At 37.7% G+C, this 21283-nt stretch overlaps 1 protein-coding gene and 1 non-coding gene across 4 annotated transcripts in view; both read right to left on the bottom strand.

The window, feature by feature from the left end:
• Positions 1-21283, bottom strand: part of TLK2 (tousled like kinase 2) — a 103792-nt gene that overhangs the window by 20334 nt on the left and 62175 nt on the right. For all 3 annotated transcript variants that reach the window (XM_029211519.1, XM_029211521.1, XM_029211520.1), the window contains 6 exons: positions 18522-18632; positions 17158-17294; positions 9826-9978; positions 6313-6379; positions 4964-5061; positions 3276-3357 (listed from right to left, as the gene is read on the bottom strand). In XM_029211519.1, the coding sequence (XP_029067352.1) occupies positions 3276-3357; positions 4964-5061; positions 6313-6379; positions 9826-9978; positions 17158-17294; positions 18522-18632 (648 nt within the window). The remainder of the gene's footprint in view (positions 1-3275; positions 3358-4963; positions 5062-6312; positions 6380-9825; positions 9979-17157; positions 17295-18521; positions 18633-21283) is intronic.
• TRNAE-UUC lies at positions 15860-15931 on the bottom strand. Its single transcript has one exon. It is a non-coding gene; the product is annotated as a tRNA-Glu (tRNA).

The following is a 21283-nucleotide window of genomic DNA, read 5'->3' as shown; positions in this document are numbered from 1 at the left end:
GAGCAGTTTTAGGTTCAGAGGTCCTGCCACTTTTGAAATGCTAGGGACATAGACTACCTGCCTCCTTGAGAAAGAAACCCCCAGGATACACCTCTTTGCTAAATTTACTTAATCCCACCCCCATATACTGGATAAATAAAAAGCAATTTTGGATCGCAACTATGTCTGAAGTTAGTCACACCAAATCACTTCTCCAGCACTGTCCAAAGAAAGGGACATACTTTCCCCAAAGACCACCACTGCTGGCAAGTTCCACATCAGCTAGGTAGTGCTATATTATGGGGTGAAAAAAGGTAACGGATAGATTTTCGAAGATGCCTGGTGTAAATCACAATTTGAAAAAAAGTAAGTAGCATCTTACAACAGATTTCCCCAATACAAAAGAATTTACTGAGGAACTCTTTTAGAATGAACAGTTCTTCCTAGGTTTTAAAGTTCAGATTAAAAACTTACTGCTCCAGTTTCAACACTATTACCACCTATCTGTCAGTTTCCACAAATGTTTGAACAGATGAAGGCAACACGCACAGGATATACAGTCCATGAATAGCGGTGATTACCATTCTACAGACCTTTTAAAGATGTAAGCTACCTCTAAGAAAGCACAGGATACAAGAGAGGCCTGATTATAAAAGAAACTTCTAATTTATACCAAATTTAAACCAGTATTTTTTAAATATAAACACCATTCAATTCAAACAGAATATCTTATTTCACAGAAATGGAAACTTTTGAACTGTATTTTTCTTACAGAGTCTGAATGAAGTCCACCTGTATGCATGTATCCATCATGGCTATAAGAGAGAATCATTTCAAGCTATTGAAAGCCAGATTAGATACCACCTAATTTGTAAGAGCACTAATGAACTACAAGTGTCATTTTCTCCAATTACCAAACCCTATTTCTGAATCCAAGGCACTGTGATCCACCACTAATCTAAGAAGGGCTTTTGGAGAGTGGAGAACAGCAAAAGAATAACTACATTAATGAACACATCATTGTCAGAAGCATTTAGATTTCAGAAGTGTTAAAATGTTTGAAGGATACATTAGGAAAAAATATGAAGAAATCACTAACAAGTAACTGGGAAGCCCCAAGAACCAATTTTGATGATTTTAAAAAAGGAATAGTCCCACTTCTGGGAATATAGCCAAAAGAACTGAAAGCAGGGTCTCAAAGAGATATTTGCATATGCATGTTCAAAGCAGCACTATTCACAACAGACCAGAGGAGGAAGCAACCCAAATGTCCACTGACAGATGAATGGATAAAGAAAATGAAGTATATACATACAACTGAGGGTTATTCAGCCTTAAAAAGAAGAAAATCTTGTCACATGCTTCAACATGGATGAACTTTGAGAACATTATGCTAAGTGAAATAAACCAGTCACAAAAAGACAGACACTGTGTGATTCCACTCGTATGAGTTAACTAAAAGTAATCAAATTAATAAAAACAGAAAGCAGAATTGTGGCTACCAGCGGCTGAGGAGAGAAGGAAAAGAAGAGCTGTTGATTAGTGGGTAGAACTTCAGTTCTGCAAGATGAAAAAGTTCTGGAGATCTGTTTCACAACAACATGAATATACCTACTACTACTGAACTATACACTTAAAAAATGTTAAATTGGTAAATTTTATGCTATGTGTTCTTTATCACAATCAAAAAAGTTACCAAAAATAAAAAATAAACTAAGTATATGACTCAAGAATGAAAACAAAGAAAGCAGAAAGAAAGGAGGAAGGTTTGAAAGCAGAAGTTAATGAAATAGACAACAAATCAAATAGTAGATCCGATCAACAAAAATAAAAAGTTAATCTCCAGAGGAAAAAAGAAACATTGACTAACCTCTGGCCTATCAGTCAAGAGATATAAAAATAAACATTTCATAAGAGAAGAGAAATAACTAAGGTATGCATGATATTTTTAAATCAAGATGAAATAGGATGATTTTTCAGAAAAAATGAATTACCAAAACTGACTTAAGGAGGGGGAAAAAATCTGAATAGCTCGATATTTGTAGAAGGAATTGAAAAGGTTGTCAAATAGTTTTCCTCTAAAATGACACCTACCCAGGTGATTTTATGATTTAGCTCTAACAAACTTTCAAGTAGCCAACATGTAATGCAAAGCATTCCAGAACATGGGAAAAGAGTAATTTCACAACTCATTCTAGGATAACTATGACATCAAAGCTAGACAATGCTGCTTGCACATAAAAGACAACTATAAGCCAGTCCCACTTATGATCACAGATTAAAAATATGAGCAGAATATTAGAAAATCAAACCCAGCAGTACACTAGAAATATTCTTATAGTTCTGGAAATGGAAAGTGATGATGTTTCACAACACTGTGACTGTACTTAATGCCACTGAATTGTACACTCAAAAATGGTTAAAATGGCAAATTTTGTGTATACATCATCACAAGAAAAAATTAACATTAAAAAAAGGGAGAACAGTAGAACTAGTTTTTATCTGAAATAAAAACTAATTATTTTACTCAAAAGATTTCCTATACAAAAACTCATATGGGCATAATATAAATCATTAACAGTGAAGGTTACACCTTAGAAAAGAGAGAATTACCAGGGTCATGCAGTAAAGACCACTTAATAAACCAATTCAGCATTTAAAAGCCAGGTGCCAGAAACATCTAGAGAAATTCAAGGAGGCTGTGACTGGTGAACATGTTATGTATCTTCAAGTATATTTAAAACAGGCCGAGTTCCTCATTTAGGGAAAATCAACTGGAGGCTTAGTATTAGTAGCCTGTTCTTTGCTGGCCCAACTGAAGTACTCTAAGCCAGGGCAGTCCTTCAGAACACCAGTGCTACTAAACACTCTGACTTAGAAGGCGGGAACATTTTAAAAGCAAAAAACAGGTTTTCAAAGAATTAACTTTTTAACACATCCATTTTGTAAAAACAAAACAAAAACTTATGAGAATAAAAGTAGCACTCATCTCTAACAAATACAGATGAGGCAGAAAGATTCCATTATTCAGAAATGAGTGTTGTTTTCCCTTCCTGTTTTTTCTTTTAAAATCTGTAATTATTTACTTTTCAAACTTGAAAACAGGGTAAAATATTGAATCCTGCTTTAGTCAACAAGTTTACTGGAAGTAGTTCTCCCAAAGATACAGGTTCTTAAAAGTTTTTGGAATTTCAACCAATAGATATCAACCCAGAGTTATATCACTATTCTAAATGATCTCCAAGTTTGTAATAACCAATAATTTAACCCTCAGTCCCTGTAAACTTCATACTTACCTTGTAAACTTCACTGAAACCTCCTCTACCCAAAAGATGTAACAACAAATATCTGTCATTTAGCGTTGGATGATCTTTAAATCTGTGGAAACAGCAGATAGATAACAACATCCTGAGGTCAAGGACTACACAATTTTCCATGTTTGCAAAATTTCCAGAATATCTAACATGTTATACACATGATTACAGATGCTGCCAACAGTTTGGCAATCATCACAATGAAGCTAATTCTGAGCCTAAAATAAGTTCTATAGTTCAAAGAGACGGCATAATTACAATGAACAGCATTAGCTGTGGAGTCATGAGACACAGGTGCCAGTCTCAGCACAGCCACAATTAGACTACTGACCTTTGTTGACTTCCCTCCCTTTCTGCCCTGCTGTAAAGGTGGAGGGCGGGAGCGGGGAGGAGATAACACTAGATCAGGGATTTTCAAACTGTGCTACTCGGGTCCTCCAACCCATTCAAGAACCACTCGTTCCCACCATTCCACAACTACATACAATAAAATTCCAAGATAGTTTACACGGCCTTTAAAACAGATTTCATTATAAAGTGAGTCACATGTTCTACGTGCATTCATTTTCTCTCTTTAAGTCTTCATGATATAACTGTTTTCCCCATATAGGATTCCACTTCTAACAATGAGACAAAGAAATGAGAGACTCTGGCAAAAATAACTTTTCGATTATTTCTACCTAGTTCCTCATCAGCCCCACTAATATTCCTGAAATTACTTTATTTTGATTTTGAGACAGTGGCATGCCTGTGGAGAGAGGTGATATTACTGCATGGGAGTTAGCTGTGGAGTCAGATCCACATTTCAACTCTTTGTTTGGTCACACTAGTCCCTGGACAAGTTAACTTAATTTGTCTAAGCCCGTTTCCAGATCTATGTACTGAAGATGACGTACCTCATTAGGCTATTGTGACAATTAAGTGATAGAACACAGGAACACTTAGCACTCTGCCTGACACAGAGAGTGTGCAGTAATGGTAGCTGCTGTTGCTTGCCACTTTACAGAAAGCAAAGTCCATGGCTCACTCTGGTCAAACAAAAATACACAAGCTGTAGCCATGCCCAAACCCCCATGTTTCAGAGTCAGAAAAATGTGGGAAAACAAAGGATTATGGTTAGAAGCCATTTCCCACTTGCAATCTACTTTTCACAGTTTCAGCTCCTTAAATGACTTACAAACAAAGATGGGCATTTATCTATAATTAATGTGCTGAACTTAAGAGAGTCTTTCTTAAAAATCTCAACACTTAAATGGCCCATAAAGGTAATTCAGAAACCGAACGTCATCTCAACCCAGTAATCTTTCCACAACACCACACTGTCATCCCATGCTTCCCTTTAGTAAGGCTCTGAGGGTAAATCTGAATACACAGTGTATCTAAACCATTTGCGACTACAAAGTTGTATTGTTTTAGTGACCTCTACTTGTGTAAAAATGCTATAATATATGTATAGATGTATACTTAATATATAAACCTAATATATTTATATGTATTTAAACTAACGCAAATCAAAATTTTATTCATAAAACTGTATTACACCCACAACAGAGCTAAATACACAGTGGAATGGTTCACCAAATTTACATTAAGCAAAAATATCATTCTAGACCATTCATGTCAGAAAGTGCTCAGCAATCTCCAACCCAACATACTCCCAAGTTGCTTACTGTGAATTATCTTCATTATGTATCCTTTTTAGTTCCCTGATATGTAGATTTCTAACCCTTTCTAGCCTTTCCAGCTCTGCCTGGATCTCTGCTTCCTCCTAAAGTGAAAAAGAAAGAAACAGCTCAGAACACAGGAAAGTTTACCGTTTCAGAATCTCATTTCAAAAACAAAAGCAGACATTCTCTTCTCTTATGAAAAGCTAAGATGTTTTACTTTGAAAAAGATGTTTTTAAGAACTAGAATTTTAATCATAAAAATGAGCCCACAGCAAAACAGTAAATAAAATTGAAATCATAGAAGTACAGCAGGAAAAGTGAAAGTCTTCTGTCCACCTCCAGCCATGCCCACTCCCCAGATATAATCACTGTTAAGTTTCTTGTGTAAGTTTCCAGAAATATTTTGTGTGTATACATATAAGGCATGCAATCATTTTTAAAAAACAAAAATCACGTTCTCTATCTGGTTCTGTTCTGTTCTGTAAGGAGGGATTATACTTGGTGCCTTAAGTTCCACCGATTTAACAGGATCTGAGAAAGGGGAGGAGACGACAAACACACACCAATAGCAATTTATTAGACACTTACTTATCATCTCCAGAATAAGCAGCATCCACCGAAAAAGTACAGGCTGCTGAATTTTTTTTTTTTTTTTTTTGCGGTACGCGGGCCTCTCACTGCTGTGGCCTCTCCCGTCGCGGAGCACGGGCTCTGGACACGCAGGCCCAGCGGCTATGGCTCATGGGCCCAGCCACTCTGCGGCATGTGGGATCCTCCCGGACCGGGGCACAAACCCGTGTCCCCTGCATCGGCAGGCGGACCCTCAACCACTGCGCCACCAGGGAAGCCCACAGGCTGCTGAATTTAAGAGATGAGTGACCTACATCTAAGATACCTCCATGAACACTCAATAACAAATTCTGTGTAGCTGCCTTTGTGTTTCAATATGGTTGGTGCAAGACCTTCTCTTCTTAGCCAGTTTAGCAAGAGATAAGAGCTGCTATGTGATTTAAAACATCACAATAATTTAAATATCAATTTTAGAACCATCTGCTCTTATTTTATATCTAATTTTTACTAAAAACATAATCACTTGTGGAGCCGAATGAGGTATACAGAATTAAGTACTGGTACATCATTGATGGAAAAGGCACTCTCACCGGGTGGTTGGAGTTGACTTACAACTTGAAAGATATGAACTCCACCATTAGAACAGAGGTGTGACAGAGCAACTACTGAAGATTTCCACAGGTATGTAAAGCTAATAATTTGCCCAAATGACCAAAGAGCTAAAACACCAAATGTAAACTAAAAATTACATTTCTCCAGACAGGTTTTCTCATTACACTTACCTTTTTAAGATGACCTAATCTGAGTTTGAAGATTTCTTCTTGTTCATGGTATTCTGCTAATGTTAACCTGGAAAATAATGATAAAAATTTCAGGAAATTGTTTGAAATCACAGTGTGCCTATTTAAAGAGAAAGGCCAAAGCATGCTATACCGTATGTTAAGTCTCTTAGTTAAAATGACCAAAAGACAGATTATCTTGCAGTCCTTTGGCAAGAGAAAACTTCTGTGATTTATCAGATGTGATGTGAAGGAAGGACTTCAAAGCCAGAAGTCTAATTTATTTAAAAAATGAGAAAAATAAATGAGCTAAATTTTCACATTACTTATGAAATGAGTTTTGTCCCATACCATACTCAGATGAAAATCCATTAGGAGAGGTAGCCAAATTATATGTCTAGAAGTTTTTATAAAGGGGATGTTAATAAGCCAACATATTTGATTATTTTTGATAACTCTTGGACTTTGATACAAGGAGAAGAACCTAGAGGACAGAGTCCAGGATCTGGAGTCTGAGGACTAGGGTTCAAAGCACAACTCGGGCCATGTGAACTTGGGCAAGCAACTTTAACCTCAATTTCCTAAACACGCAGCAAGTAATGATACCTATCTAAAAAAGCTGTTGTGACTATTAAAATGAGAATATGAAAGGAATCTATAATTTGTAAAATGCTATTTAACACAGTCCTCAAAGGGCTTACTTGATGGGTAATCACTCATTTCATGTTCCACCTACCCTGATCTCATCCTCGTATCTCAAGAATGAGCATGTAAGAAGTGATATGTTACTCCTCCATCTTCACCCTCTTCACATTCTAGAAGCACACACATATACTTCAAAGTTTGAGGTGTCACTGTTTAGATATACTCTAAATAGCAGGAGAAAGAAGAAACAGCTATCCTATCAACCAGGAAGGGCTACAAAATAGTGTCTCTGAGGTCTGACTAAAAGAAGATAAAAAGAGCAAGAAAAGGGCTTCCCTGGTGGCGCAGTGGTTGAGAGTCCGCCTGCCGATGCAGGGGACGCGGGTTCGTGCCCCGGTCCGGGAAGATCCCACATGCCACAGAGCGGCTGGGCCGTGAACCATGGCTGCTGAGCCTGCGTGTCCGGAGCCTGTGCTCCGCAACGGGAGAGGCCACAACAGTGAGAGGCCCGCGTACCACAAAAAAAAAAAAGAGCAAGAAAAAATACACCCATTAGGGCTGTTACACCTATCATTTCACAGCTGCAGAAAAACTTACATCTATTACTCCATATCACACCAGTAAAAAAGGGAGGAATGGAAAATCAGAGCTTAAAGTTCTCTCTGCCTGAAATAGGCTCAATACCAGGAAAGGACAATGTAACCCACTCCAAGACTCCAGAGGACCGTTTTTGGCTTCTGGCCGAAGGAACGAGCCAAGTCCCAGATACTCTAATTATTAAAGGCTAGACCAAAGGCCTTCCAGCTTGGATTTTACACAGGACTCCAGATGGCAACTGCTTACTGACACACTACTGGCCTAGACTGAATTCTAATTATTATTCTATGGCAAAAAAACAACCTATGCCTACTTTATTACTCCTAAGCCAATGGTTTTATGCACTAGTATGAAATAATTTTCAAGTAACACTGGAAGGAGAGTCCCCACACAATAAATATAGGAGTCATGAAAGAAGACAATAATCAGATTAACGTGTACAACATTCGCCTGAAGAATTCTTCGAATCTGGGTTCCTACTTGGACTTTTTGAAAGGAAATATTTTTTACTTAGAATCTAGTTTTAAAATATTTGTGAAGTGAAGATGTTTTCCAAACTTATTCAATGTGTATACCTTTATCACAACACTTAAAGTAATTATTAGTTTATTCATCTGTTCATTTCCCCTAAATAAACTGTGAGCTCCTAAGACTGGGCTGTATCTTTCAGCTCTATACCCCAGCCCAGAACAGGGCCGAATATATAATAAGCATTTAACACAGACTTAATAAATGAATGTCAAAGAAAAGGCTCCCCAACACATCAGGCCATCTTTCTCACTGGAATGAAGAAAGATACATTTCTGGGATGTCATGAACTTTTAACAATGGTGTAATATAGTATTATTATACTTGAGGTGGATTATGGGTTAATATGTTTTTGTGAACTAATATGAAAACATTAATGGCAAAAGACATATTAGTCAATAAATTACATAATATCATTACCTCTTATTTGTAGCTATCTTTAAATCCCACAGTGACAGCTTTACAAAATTTCTTTTTCCCTTGAAAAACTAATGTAGCCACAATGGAAATACTGATTACAATACCAATGACTGTTTCTATGAAAAAATATATTTTAAATTTCAAACATTCAATTCAGAAAATGACTTCATGGCTACCATCAATTCTGTAGAGATTTTCTACACCATTATTTGTAGATCTTTTTTTCCTTTTTAATTGGAAAGCCTCTTGAAGACAGAGGTGATAGTTTAAATGTCTTCAGGGTATGCATAAGAAATATTTTAAACAGGTAAGTAATATACAGGTTTTATTTCCCGCACCAATTCTAACTGTTTAACAGTCCTGCCTAGTTGGCAAACTACAACCTGTGGGCCATTCAGCTCACAGTCTATTTCTAGAAATAAAGTTTTACTGGAACACAGCCACATCCATTCACTTATGTACTGTCTATGGCTGCTTTCAAGCTGTAACAGTAGAGTTGAGTAGCTGCAACAGAGACCCTCTAGTGCGCAAAGCCTGAAGTGTTTATTATCTGGCCCATTAGAGAAAAAGCTTGCCAACTCCTGTCCTAGAGGAAGATTCTCTTAGTGGTCAAGAATTCAAAAATCAATTAGGGAAATCTGACACGGGGCTGGAGTGAAAAAAGAAGGCATTTGTACTCTGAATATTCTACTCCTCGTATTCATGGTAGCTATGGAATAATTGTTGACTGGCAGTGAAATAGATGACTACACTGCAGTTGAAGATACTGGTGTTTTCCTTAGGTTGCCAGAGCAGGAAAAAGTACTGGGAATGTCAAGATTTGGTTTACTGGGAAAATGTCCTTTTCCTAAAATAATACCTATTTTTTCTTAGGTTACACCTAAATCGGTGAGTGTTAGCTAGTGTTCTTCAGACTACTAAATAGCATTCTTTAGTTGTGCATTCTCCAGTCTGAAATAGAGTCAGGTAATCTCCATAAGATGAAGCCAACGTACCATAACCTGGAACCACATGTAAGCAATTATATCATTTGAATACCTAATGACTTCACATTTGTTATAAGAGCGGCCAAAGATCATGACATCAAGTTAAATGACATTTTTTCTCCCTCTCACCTGAAACGCCTCATATAAGATCGTGACTAAGAAAATGAGTCAATTTTAGATGGCTTTTATATGAGTTGAGCAAATCCATTAATGTAACTAAAAAGAAAATTTAAGCTCTAGAAATCTCCACAATCTATCACTTTTTCCAGTGGCACTCAATAGGAGGTTTGTATCTCAGGGGAGAATATGGTATCTCAATTCACATTAATAAAGAACATACGTTTCATTCTCAGCTCCGTTGGTTTTGCTTTTCCGCTGTTTCTGCTCATTGGTTGCTGGAGGGGCCTGTCCCATGGCAGGAGGTTTCCGCTTTGCTAACATTTTTCGTTGTCTTTCTATCTCTTCCCTCTGTGAATTTATCCTTTCCTGTTGCCTAGAGATACAAAAGATGTTGCACAGAGGAAGAAGGTCAAAATTTTTTGAACATGGCTGTGGAATAAACATAAATATATTTGTTACCTGCATATTCGATAGACTCCAGAAAAAATAAACCCCTTTAAGTAAAGATCTGACTTTAACTTCAGGTTGGAAAAGCCAAATATTTGGTGATAGAACTATTTTTCGGAATGAATCTGTACTTTTAAGACGCTACACTAATTATGGTAATTCTCGGAGTAGGAAAGTGGGCAGGAAGAAACAATATCAAATTTCTATTGTGACCTTATTTTCTAACTCAAAAGGAAAAACGTTCTGATTGCTTTTTAACAGTTAAGAAAACAACTCCTGGTAATGAACCCATTAAAGTAAAGAACTGTACTTACATAAGAAAGTACAAAAGGTTCCAAGTGCCTTTTTATTTTTATTGGATTACAATTTCCTCAAATTCTATCTAGAAAGATACCAAATTTGAAGGATGCTAAACAAACTAAAAAAGATTTTCCTTCTAGACCTATCATTTATTCTAGTCTAAGTGAGGCACTACCACAGCCAAGTCATTCCCAGTCACTAGTATGGTGAAACCTAAACTAAGTTTTTTTTGTTTGTTTGTTTTTTGTGATACGCGGGCCTCTCACTGTTGTGGCCTCTCCCGTTGCGGAGCACAGGCTCCGGACGCGCAGACTCAGTGGCCATGGCTCATGGGCCCAGCCACTCCGCGGCATGTGGGATCTTCCCGGACCGGGGCACGAACCCGTGTCCCCTGCATCGGCAGGTGGACTATCAACCACTGCGCCACCAGGGAAACCCTAAACTAAGTTTTTTAAGAACAAGGATGTACATTTAGAGAAAGCAAAATGAAGCCTTTCAACTAGTAAAAACTCCTTAGGAAATAGTACGCAAAATGAATTAATAAAAAACATATATAAAGACTCTTACGATATTTAACACCATTTCCATTAGAGTATTTCCTAATAAGATGTCTAATTTTTTAATAATAACTAGTTTACAAACTAGGAGTCAATAAAAATACCAATATAAGTAATCCACTTTCTCTCACGTATCCTGCTACCTGAAAGACACTAAGGTTTATAGACTTGGCATATAAAAGTATACCAAGACCTAACAGACTAAAGTCTTTAAATCACCCAACATAGTTGACCTGACAGTCAAATGTCTTCCTTCACCTTCTCTTTCTACCATGCTTTTATCTCCCATCTCCTTTTCTCAATCCAACTTCACAGTTTTGTGGAATGATACAATCCAATTTTTTAAACCTATATTCTAAAATGAACTCTACTCGACTCTCTTCCCGGAACACTATAGTTGTCGGTCTCTAGACCTTTTCCAGATTCAGTATATCTTTCTTGGAAGAACGGCAACCAGAAAAACAAGACTATACACCCCAGAGCAGACGCCCATAGTACAATTTACCCTGCCACATCTAAAATGGCAACACCGTAAGCACGGTTAACCTGATCAGACAGAGTACCGCAAATAAATATCCATTCACTTGATAATACGATTCTCTTGGCTTCAAGATGAGCTGGGTTATTGATTAGATGTCAATTTAACAGCAGAGTAGAAATTTTAATTCAAGCGTTGTCTGCTTGTGTAAGAAAATCTTTTAACTATTAGAGATATGCCTTTCCCTCCAAAATATATATATATGAATAATTCATGGCTTGAAAGAATTCTGGATTAAGACAAAGAATCCTTAGGTAAAATCACAATCTTCCTTCTCACTTAATGAATGTCCTTGAGGAAAACATTTATCTTCTCTGAATATGAGTCTCCCAATCAAAAAAATTGGTAAAATATCTTTAAGCTCATTTCTACCCTTTCAGGGGCCTCACTTGAGTTCAAGGCACTCTGAACTCTCTGAAGATAACCATATAATATATATTTTAACTATAAACCGCAGTGTACTAGTGCAGTGTCACAACGTTTTGTCTCTGAAGACTAACTGCTTTGGAAGATTGAGATTTTAGCAATTACCCTTATTAAATTAAAATAAAACTAATTTCCTAATGTTTTCAGGGAAAATCCACACTTTTTTTTTTTTTAATTAATTAATTTATTTATTTATGGCTGCATTGGGTCTTCATTGCTGCACACAGGCTTTCTCTAGTTACGGGGAGCAGGGGCTACCCTTTGTTGCGGTGCACGGGCTTCTCGCTGCGGTGGCTTCTCTTGTTGTGGAGCACGGGCTCTAGGCACGTAGGCTTCAGTACTTGTGGCACACGGGCTTCAGTAGTTGCGGCGTGGGCTCTACGGTGCACGGGCTTCAGTAGTTGTGGCGCGTGGGCTCTAGAGCGCAGGCTCAGTAGTTGTGGTGCGTGGGCTTAGTTGCTCCGCAGCATGTAGGATCTTCCTGGACCAGGGATAGAACCCGTGTCCCCTGCATTGGCAGGTGGATTCTTAACCACTGCGCCACGAGGGAAGTCTCAGTTCTACTATCTTTTACAAAAGTATTGATGACCTGATAAATTTATCTCATTCAAATCTAAATAACTGTTTAAAAAGCCATTATTTGTAATGATAAGAAGACCATCAGCTTTAGGTACCATTATCAGCTGAACTGTATCACCCAAAAAGATATGTTAAAGTCCTAACCTCCAGTACCTCAGATTATGACCTTTGGAAACAGGGTCATTGAAGATTTAATTAGTTAAAATAAGGTTATACTGGAGTAGGGTAGGCCCTTAATCCAATATGACTGGTATCCTCATAAGAAAAGAAGACGCAGAGACACATAGGGGAACACCATGTGAAGACGGAGGCAACTGAAGCTATGCTCACAAGCCATGGAACACCAAAGAAGGAGCCTCCCTAGTGGCCTCAGAGGGAGCATGGTCCTCAACACCTTGATTTCAAGGTGTCTGGCCTCCTGAACTGTTGAGAAAATAAATTTACGTTGTTTTAGACCACCCAGTTTATGACATTTAGTGACAGTAGCCCTAGGAAACGATTACAGGCAACTTCAATAGCAAAGTTGTATCATAACTAGTAGGAGAGGTATTAAAAAAACAAATGCACATATTTTCAGACATTATTTTAACCAAAATAATTTTAGTGGTGATCTACAGAGAGCGTCTAAATATCCAAGATAAGAATTTTTAAAGATTCCCAGGATTTCATATGTTCCGTGTGTACTAGAAACTGTAAAATGGTATATACTACCCAAGGAAAATCTGGCATTTATAAAATCAACAAAAAGAGTTGTCTCTCCAAATATCATATGATATCATTTATATGTGGAATCTAAAAAAATGATACAAATGAACTTATTTACAAAACAGAAATAGACTCACAGACACAGAATGGAAACTTAGGTTACCAGAGGGGAAGGACAGGGGGATAAATTTGGAATTTGAGATGAACAGATACACATTACTATATATAAAATAGATAAACAACAAGGACCTACGGTATAGCGGAGGGAGCTATATTCAATATCTTGCAATAACCTATAATGGAAAAGAATCTGAAAAACAATACATATATATACGTATAACTGAATCACTTTGCTGCACACCCAGAATATTGTAAATCAACTATACTTCAATAAAAAAATTAAAATTAAAACAAAAGAATTGTCTCTCATTATGGATCATGTGACCAAGAATCAGATGGTTCAGGAGAAATGACTTTAAAATGGAATGCTATGATTCCTTACACACCAGAATAATTATGTGGACTAGCATAACAATGCTATAAAGTTTAATTTACTCCATCCGATAATCCACATCTTAAACAACCACGATTTTGTATACAGGTCAAATTCCATTACTTTAATGTGGTTTACTTTAATATAAAGAAAATCTTAATAAAAAGTTTTTATTGCCTTGCCATTGATTATTTGAGACTTTAAGACTTGTTTAAATAAAAAATTGTGTCCTGAGTAACAACAGTGTTTAATATAACTACTTTCTCAGAACTATAAAATAAGCTACTTTTTCAATAGATTCAAACATATTTTTAGGAAAAATTACTAACCTGGTCAAAAAACATTACAAATCTGTTATGATCTTCCTATTAGACAGTGAATCTTCTGTTTTAGGATCTTAATAAAGATCATTCAAAACAGAGCCAAGGAACACAGTAAGAACAAAAGAACTGTGTTGAGGCTCCTACTAAGACTATATTTGATTATCTGATTAAATTTAATGTCTTGAGGTTTGCCTCTTCCTATAAAACCTAGTACTCCTGCCTTGTGTTCAGGTACCTTGCCCACCAAATTATGTGTCATGGAGTTGTCTTCTTTTTTTTTTTGCAGTATGCGGGCCTCTCACTGTTGTGGCCTCTCCCGTTGCGGAGCACAGGCTCCGGACGCGCAGGCTCAGCGGCCATGGCTCACGGGCCTAGCCGCTCCGCGGCATGTGGGATCTTCCCGGACCGGGGCACGAACCCATGTCCCCTGCATTGGCAGGCGGACTCTCAACCACTGTGCCACCAGGGAAGCCCCATGGAGTTTCTTATACACAGAAAATTATCATTTGTGAGGATATCAGCTACAGCCTTTTACAACTAAAGAACTTCAATTCTGAATTAAAATTAAGAAAGGGAATTAACTGATTAAAGCACAACTTTAAAAAATAAAATATTTATAATTAACAGGTATCAGCCAGGGGACTTCCCTGGTGGTCCAGTGGTTAGGACTCGGCCCTTTCACTGCTGGGGTCTGGGTTCAATCCCCAGTCAGAGAACTGAGATCCTGAAAGCCGTGTGGCGTGCCAAAACAAACAAACAAACAAACAAAAAGTTATCAGGGCTTCCCTGGTGGCACAGTGGTTGAGAGTCCGCCTGCCAATGCAGGGGACATGGGTTCGTGCCCCGGTCCGGGAAGATCCCACATGCCGCGGAGCGGCTAGGCCCGTGAGCCATGGCCGCTGAGCCTGCGCGTCCGGAGCCTGTGCTCCGCAACGGGAGAGGCCACAACAGTGAGAGACCCGCGTACCGCAAAAAAAAAAAAAAAAAAAAAAGTTATCAGCCACAAATAGCTTCCCAAGAGAACAGATGGATAGTCTGCAATTTATGTGACTTAAAACCATGAAAAAATGCTATCTACTTAGGAGAAGCAAACCTGGTTAGGGATCTCATTTAGATAGTCCCCAGTTTCTCTGGTCCTGATGGCTCTACAGCAAAGTCATTGTTTTGTCCTCTAACTATATAAGATTTCCAGAACCTTCTGGGCATCAGGCTGCTTATAGAGTAAAAAGATAAAACACCCGCTACTATCAGCAAAAACTGTAATCACTTCTTTAAAGTAATTACATTTTACATCTCTACACAAATCCACTAACCTTTTGAGTTTAAGTCTTTAGACATTCTAAAAACTGCCATCTGAGGAGTAACCATTGTCATGGGCTGGTAGGAGTCATTATCACATCTCGGATTCACTGTAAACATTAGGTAGCTCTGGTCAATAATGGGGGATATGTTTTATCTTCTGTCCCATTCTAACAAAATTGGACGGTATGTCCCTTCCAGGGCAATCTGCACATCACAGTCGGGGTGTTAAGGGATAGATATCATGCCTCCCTACAGCAGCCGTTTACACTGCCCTAGTGCAACTCTGCTATCATCTATGCATAGAGCTCAGAGTGGATGCCACTCTGAGCCTCTGGCATCTGGCCTAATTCAAAAGCCTGTTTTCTTCCACAGTATTATATCTCTGATTGACAGCCTCTTATCACACCCAAATATACATACACGAGGTGCACTTGTGAGGCAAAAACACACCTAAACCAAGTTGGAGATTAATGTATCACATATAAAGCACTGACTACTAATATGTAATCCAGAGGTTGGTTTTAACAAAGTTTTTTTTTTTTTTTTTTTAATTTGGCCGTGCAGCGTGGCGTGTGGGATCTTAGTTCCCTGACCAGGGATCAAACCTGGGCCCTGGCAGTGAAAGTGCCAAGTCCTAACCACTGGACCACCAGGGAATTCACATTAACAAAATATTATTAATAATATCAGTATCTGTACTTTTCTTTCAGACATAAATTTATTGATTTGTGTTTCATTACTATTCAAAAGTAGTTCTACCCTCTCCAATCGATGCTCAATAAGTTATTTCAGCAAGAAAAGAAAGGTAGGAAAGGCAGTCTATGGAACCCTTCAACTCGTGGTGATCTACAGATCAGAGGTTTGAGAGCCTATGATTAAAAATACAATGTGCCAGGGGCTTGCTTCCCTGGTGGCGCAGTGGTTGAGAGTCCGCCTGCTCATGCAGGGGACACGGGTTCGTGCCCCGGTCCGGGAAGATCCCACATGCTGCGGAGCGGCTAGGCCCGTGAGCCATGGCCGCTGAGCCTGCGCGTCCGGAGCCTGTGCTCCGCAACGGGAGAGGCCACAACAGTGAGAGGCCCGCGTACCACAAAAAAAAAAAATACAATGTGCCACCCCTGCCCCCCGCAACCCAGTCTCAAATGGAAATGATCTATCAAATCAAAATAAATAAATAAGATACAATAAAAGGTACTATAACTTGAAGGTTTTTTTAAGTCCTGAGCTAATATTACACAGTTGGAATTCTAGGAGTTTAAACGTTAACTCTCTCCTTGGAGTAAATACTTGAATGTTTCAAACCAAAGTTATAATAAAGTGAAGGAATGCTCAAGATTCCAAGTTGCTGAGAGGCACAGGCAGTGGGGCTGGTCACCAGCCTGACCGATGGCTCAGTCCTTGCCTCCAAGGAGGTGATTATCTCTGCTGACTGGATACTCTCCCCTTAAAGGGCCCCAGGGACATGTCCTATAAGTTCTTCCTAAGCTTTATTTTGTTTTATACCTAACTCAGGAAATCCTTCCTTGGGTCTTTGCCTATTTCATTTTCCGGTGGACCCAGAATAAATGCTGACTGTGGGTGTACTCCTCATGAAAATCAATTACATAATTAAAAAGATATCAAGTCAGGTCCAGATTTTTCTTTCTTAGCTTTGTTGATTCTGATTCTTTTAAGCTTTAATGTAGAACTTGTTTTTTATTCATCTGATTGTCATTTTTTTCCCAGGACTTTATCTCATTCCCTACATTTCTTAACACATGTGGTGACAAAAACTGAATGAAATGACTGCCACTACTAAGATATTAATGACTACAATTACAAAAAATTTTTTAAGTCCAAACCAACTTTTCAGTTCTCAACTTAATCATCACAATTCACTTACTTGATAAGGTTCTGGAAAGCATAACCGTCTGTCCACTGTTCAGTGAACGAGGCCCCATGTCGGACAGTGGTAAAGTGGCCCAATCTCAAGCGATCTTGCATGCTTTTATCTCTACATGCCATCTTCTCTTGTTTTGACTTAGGGGAAAACGACAAATAGAAAATAATTTTATTTTCCCATGAGAACTCATATACAGCATTATGTTTATTTTTTGTACTATACTGCTCAAAGTTTAGGACAACTGGCTAAATCTACATTGACTTCAGGAAGTACCCTAAAGCTATAAATGTTCTATATAACCCATAAATGTTCTATGTTAACATATACCTTGTTATTTCTCTTATAAATGTGGAAAAAAGTTATTTCCTTTCTATAAAATTAATGGATTAAGAGATGAAGCAAAGTTCTCCACAGTATCTTTGACATCAATAAAATAATTCACTTCACTTTTATCAGTGTTCCCTGTCTTTTTAACAGCATTTCAAAGACTTCAGCAAAAATAACTGCTAGTCTGGGACTTTCCTGGCGGTCCAGTGGTTAAGCCTCCAGGCTCCCAAAGCAGGGGGCCCAGGTTTGATCCCTTGTCGGGGATCTAAGATCCCAAATGCTGCAACTAAGATCCCACATACCACAACAAGCCGCAACAACGAAGACCCAGCACAGCCGAAATAAATTTTAAAAAATTAAAAAAAAAAACAAACCACTTGTCTGTCTCAAACCTCTAGCTTGTAATAATTTCATTAGGAAGTACTGTCATCTTAAAACTTTCACTATAAGATAAATAAGTACTGGAGATGTAATATTTTAAAAGTTTTCAATAAATAGTTACTTACATCTATTAAAAGCAAGTTGCAACTAATCAGTTACTATAATAAAGGAGACATCAGCCAGTTAAAGTAATCATATACAAGTAAATACCAACTTAGTCTTTTAAAGCACAAAGCACTGAATTATCACATTATTATATACATAAGTTACTCCAAATACCATATCTGAAATAGACATAAAACTATTGCTAAATGTCTGTAATAGTAACAGGACACACGCTTTAATTAATAGGACGAATGTAAGAATTTTGGAGAGCAATACCCTGAATAAACTCAACTAGGACAAGCTGCCCCTGTCCAACCAACACCATACTCAAAGCAAAGCACAATCAGAAAAAATATCCCAAATTATCACTCTGGATACTTGGTTCAGTGTCCACACAAGAAAGAATTCTAACTGTCAAATCATGAGAAGTCTTTTCCTAAGAAGCCCTACTCTGAAATACTTTCATTTCAGGTAAAGAGTATAGAAGCCACAATAATGAAACATACTAAGCATCTTGGGGTACAGAGTTCAGGCCACCACTAATCACTTACCTTTTCTATAAGGAGTTTCTTGCTCATTGTCACACATCGATTTAATCGTTCTTTGTATTTCTCTAGCATCTTTTGCTGTTCATCAATCTGCCGTCTCAAATCACAGTTGGCCTTCAATGGAAAAAAATTTTTTTAATTAGCTCCAAGGAAGATAGATTAATACAAAAGCAGTTTCTAGGGAGTCTGAAAATCATTTGTTGTTAAATTATAAGCAAAATTAAGGTTCAAAGAGGTAAGAGTAACTATGTCTTTTTAAAAAAGAAGGTTAAGTACTTCATTCCTTGATTCTCTTTAAATAAACTTATCATTTATTAAAGATGAATTCTGTTACTAGAAGTGGGCATGTTTTTCTACTGATCATATTTTATTCCTCCCCAAAGCCAGTTACAGATAAATCTAGTACATCACACATACTTAAATTGTCACAAAATAAAAGAAAAAACCTACAATGAATGAGATGTTTAAAATTCATATAAAGAGCAGTTTTTAGCACTTACAGACTAAATACTTCCAAAGGGTGATTAAGCACTACCAAAAAATTACAGAGTTTTAAAAAAAAAACTACATAATGTTCAATTGTTCTTTGTTTTTCTGTTCTTGTTTCCAAAGAAGAGACATGGATTTATATAAATGTTCCTTAGCAGAGAAGCCAGGCACACCCATGCCCGCCTAAGACAGAACTAACAAAGAAGTTGAATACAGCATCTTGGTTCAAGAACACCAGAATGTAAATACACAGTTACTTTAGCTGTGGTCAGAAGGGCTAAATACTTTGAAAAATTCAAGCCTCCTACAATAACAGAGAAGGGAAGAACCACTAACCCAAGGTCAACTTTGACTTGCAACTCCTGAATTTATTCTTGCGTTAAACAAAAGATATCTACTCTTTTGGCAAATAAACAATACTTTATAATAACTTGCTTGAATTATGAAAAAAATACAGCATTTCCCAATCAAATGATAATGTGCTTCTGAAACAGTAAAAAGCACAAATGGAAGATACTATTAGCACACTCAATTTTTGAGACTTTTCAGCTTCATTTTAAAGTGACCACTGTACAACAGCTTCCATCTCCAAATTTCTACTCTCCTCATAAACATAATTTCTTCTCATTAGTTCTTCTAACAGAGCCCTAGAGTTCTATGGACCACATTACCGAAGGCTAAGTACAAGTACATTTGGGTAAATGTGACTAATTCATACTTAAAAATCTACAAGGCAAAGATCATGTAATGTTGGGACTTCCCTGGTGATCCAGTGGTTGGGACTCTGCACTCCCAATGCGGGGGAGCCTGGGTTCAATCCCTGGTCAGGGAACTAGATCCCGCATGCATGCCGCAACTAAGAGCCCACATGCTGCAACAAAGAGCCCGCATGCTGCAACTAAGAGCCCGCATGCCACAACAAAGATCCCACATACAGTGTGCCACAGCTAAGACCCGGCGCAGCCAGATAAATAAATAAATAAATAAACAAACATTAAAACAACAACAACAAAGATCATGTAATGTTTATATGAAATTCAATCTACTTTTGGAAGGTGAGCATTGAAATCTGTAATCAAATTTATGGCATCAATCAATCTCTGGCAGCTTATTTAAACTTTTAAGAACTCAATTTCTGTGGTTTCTAACACTAACGATTTTGTATTCAGGTTTAAAATACCACCTGGCTAGCAGCTCCTGATGCAGCCTTACCCAAACATCTAACTAAAATGGAAAAACTCAATGAATGGTCCATGCCTGCCTGAAAGGAGATATAAAGAGCAGTGGTCATTCCCCCTGTCTCTCCAAATCAGAAACACAAGCTCTCATCAACTTGAAAAAATGGCAGCTGTCCTTTTGTGTCTTCTTTTTTGACATATCCATTCCACTGGCACTGCTCTATACCCAAAGAAAGACTACAACCTTCAGAAAACAAGGCAGTAGAAAGAGGGTAGCGGTGAGTAAAGAGAACATGCCACTCCCTGGAAAATTAAACCAGACATTTTTTTAAAACCCCCCCCAAAAAAGAGTCCTAAGTTAGGATCAGTTTTTCACTTCATCTTTTCAATCTTAAGAAAGTCAGGTGATGAAGGAAGAAGACAAGCCCATGATCCTTTTTTAGTCCAGCAGAGCAACCCTGGACAAAAGCCTGCCAATACTGCAACTAGGTTAGGAACTTTTTAAACCCACATATCTAATTATAAATCTTGGTAATTCAACGAGCACCCATGTGTACAAAAACAGGAATAAGAGCAACCCCAAGCAAGTATGGATGCTAACAATGAAAGATGGAAAACAGATACTGAGTCCAAACATGGCTCTCCTCATTGAAAGAGGGAGAAAAGCAAGCAAACAAACAAACAAACAAAAAGGCCTAAGGAAAAATATTTCTGAATAGGAAAGGGAACATCAGCTTGAGAACAATAAAAACACTGGAGAAGATTAAAATGTTAGCCAATTTTATTTATAAATTGGTAGTATTTATGTATAGATGCATTTATATATGCTACAGGGACTTCCCTGGCAGTCTGGTGATCAAGACTCCGTGCTTCCACTGCAGGGTGCACAGGTTCGATCCCCGGTCAGGGAACTAAGATCCCACATGATGCATGGCGTGGCCAAAAAATAAAAATAAAAAAATTAAAAAATTTATATATATGCAACAAATAGCTCAAAAGATTACTGAAGTAAATGTACCAAATGTTTTACCTCAGTAATGGAATTATGGGTGTCATTATTTTTTTTTACTATTCTCTAAATTTCTTATAAAGAGCATG

This window comes from Monodon monoceros, unplaced genomic scaffold, assembly GCF_005190385.1.
Source record: "Monodon monoceros isolate NGI ecotype Baffin Bay Population unplaced genomic scaffold, NGI_Narwhal_1 Super_Scaffold_9, whole genome shotgun sequence".
In the NCBI taxonomy this organism is placed as follows: domain Eukaryota; kingdom Metazoa; phylum Chordata; class Mammalia; order Artiodactyla; family Monodontidae; genus Monodon; species Monodon monoceros.
Note: the sequence above shows the minus strand (reverse complement) of the source record. Positions and strands in the feature narration are given on the sequence as shown.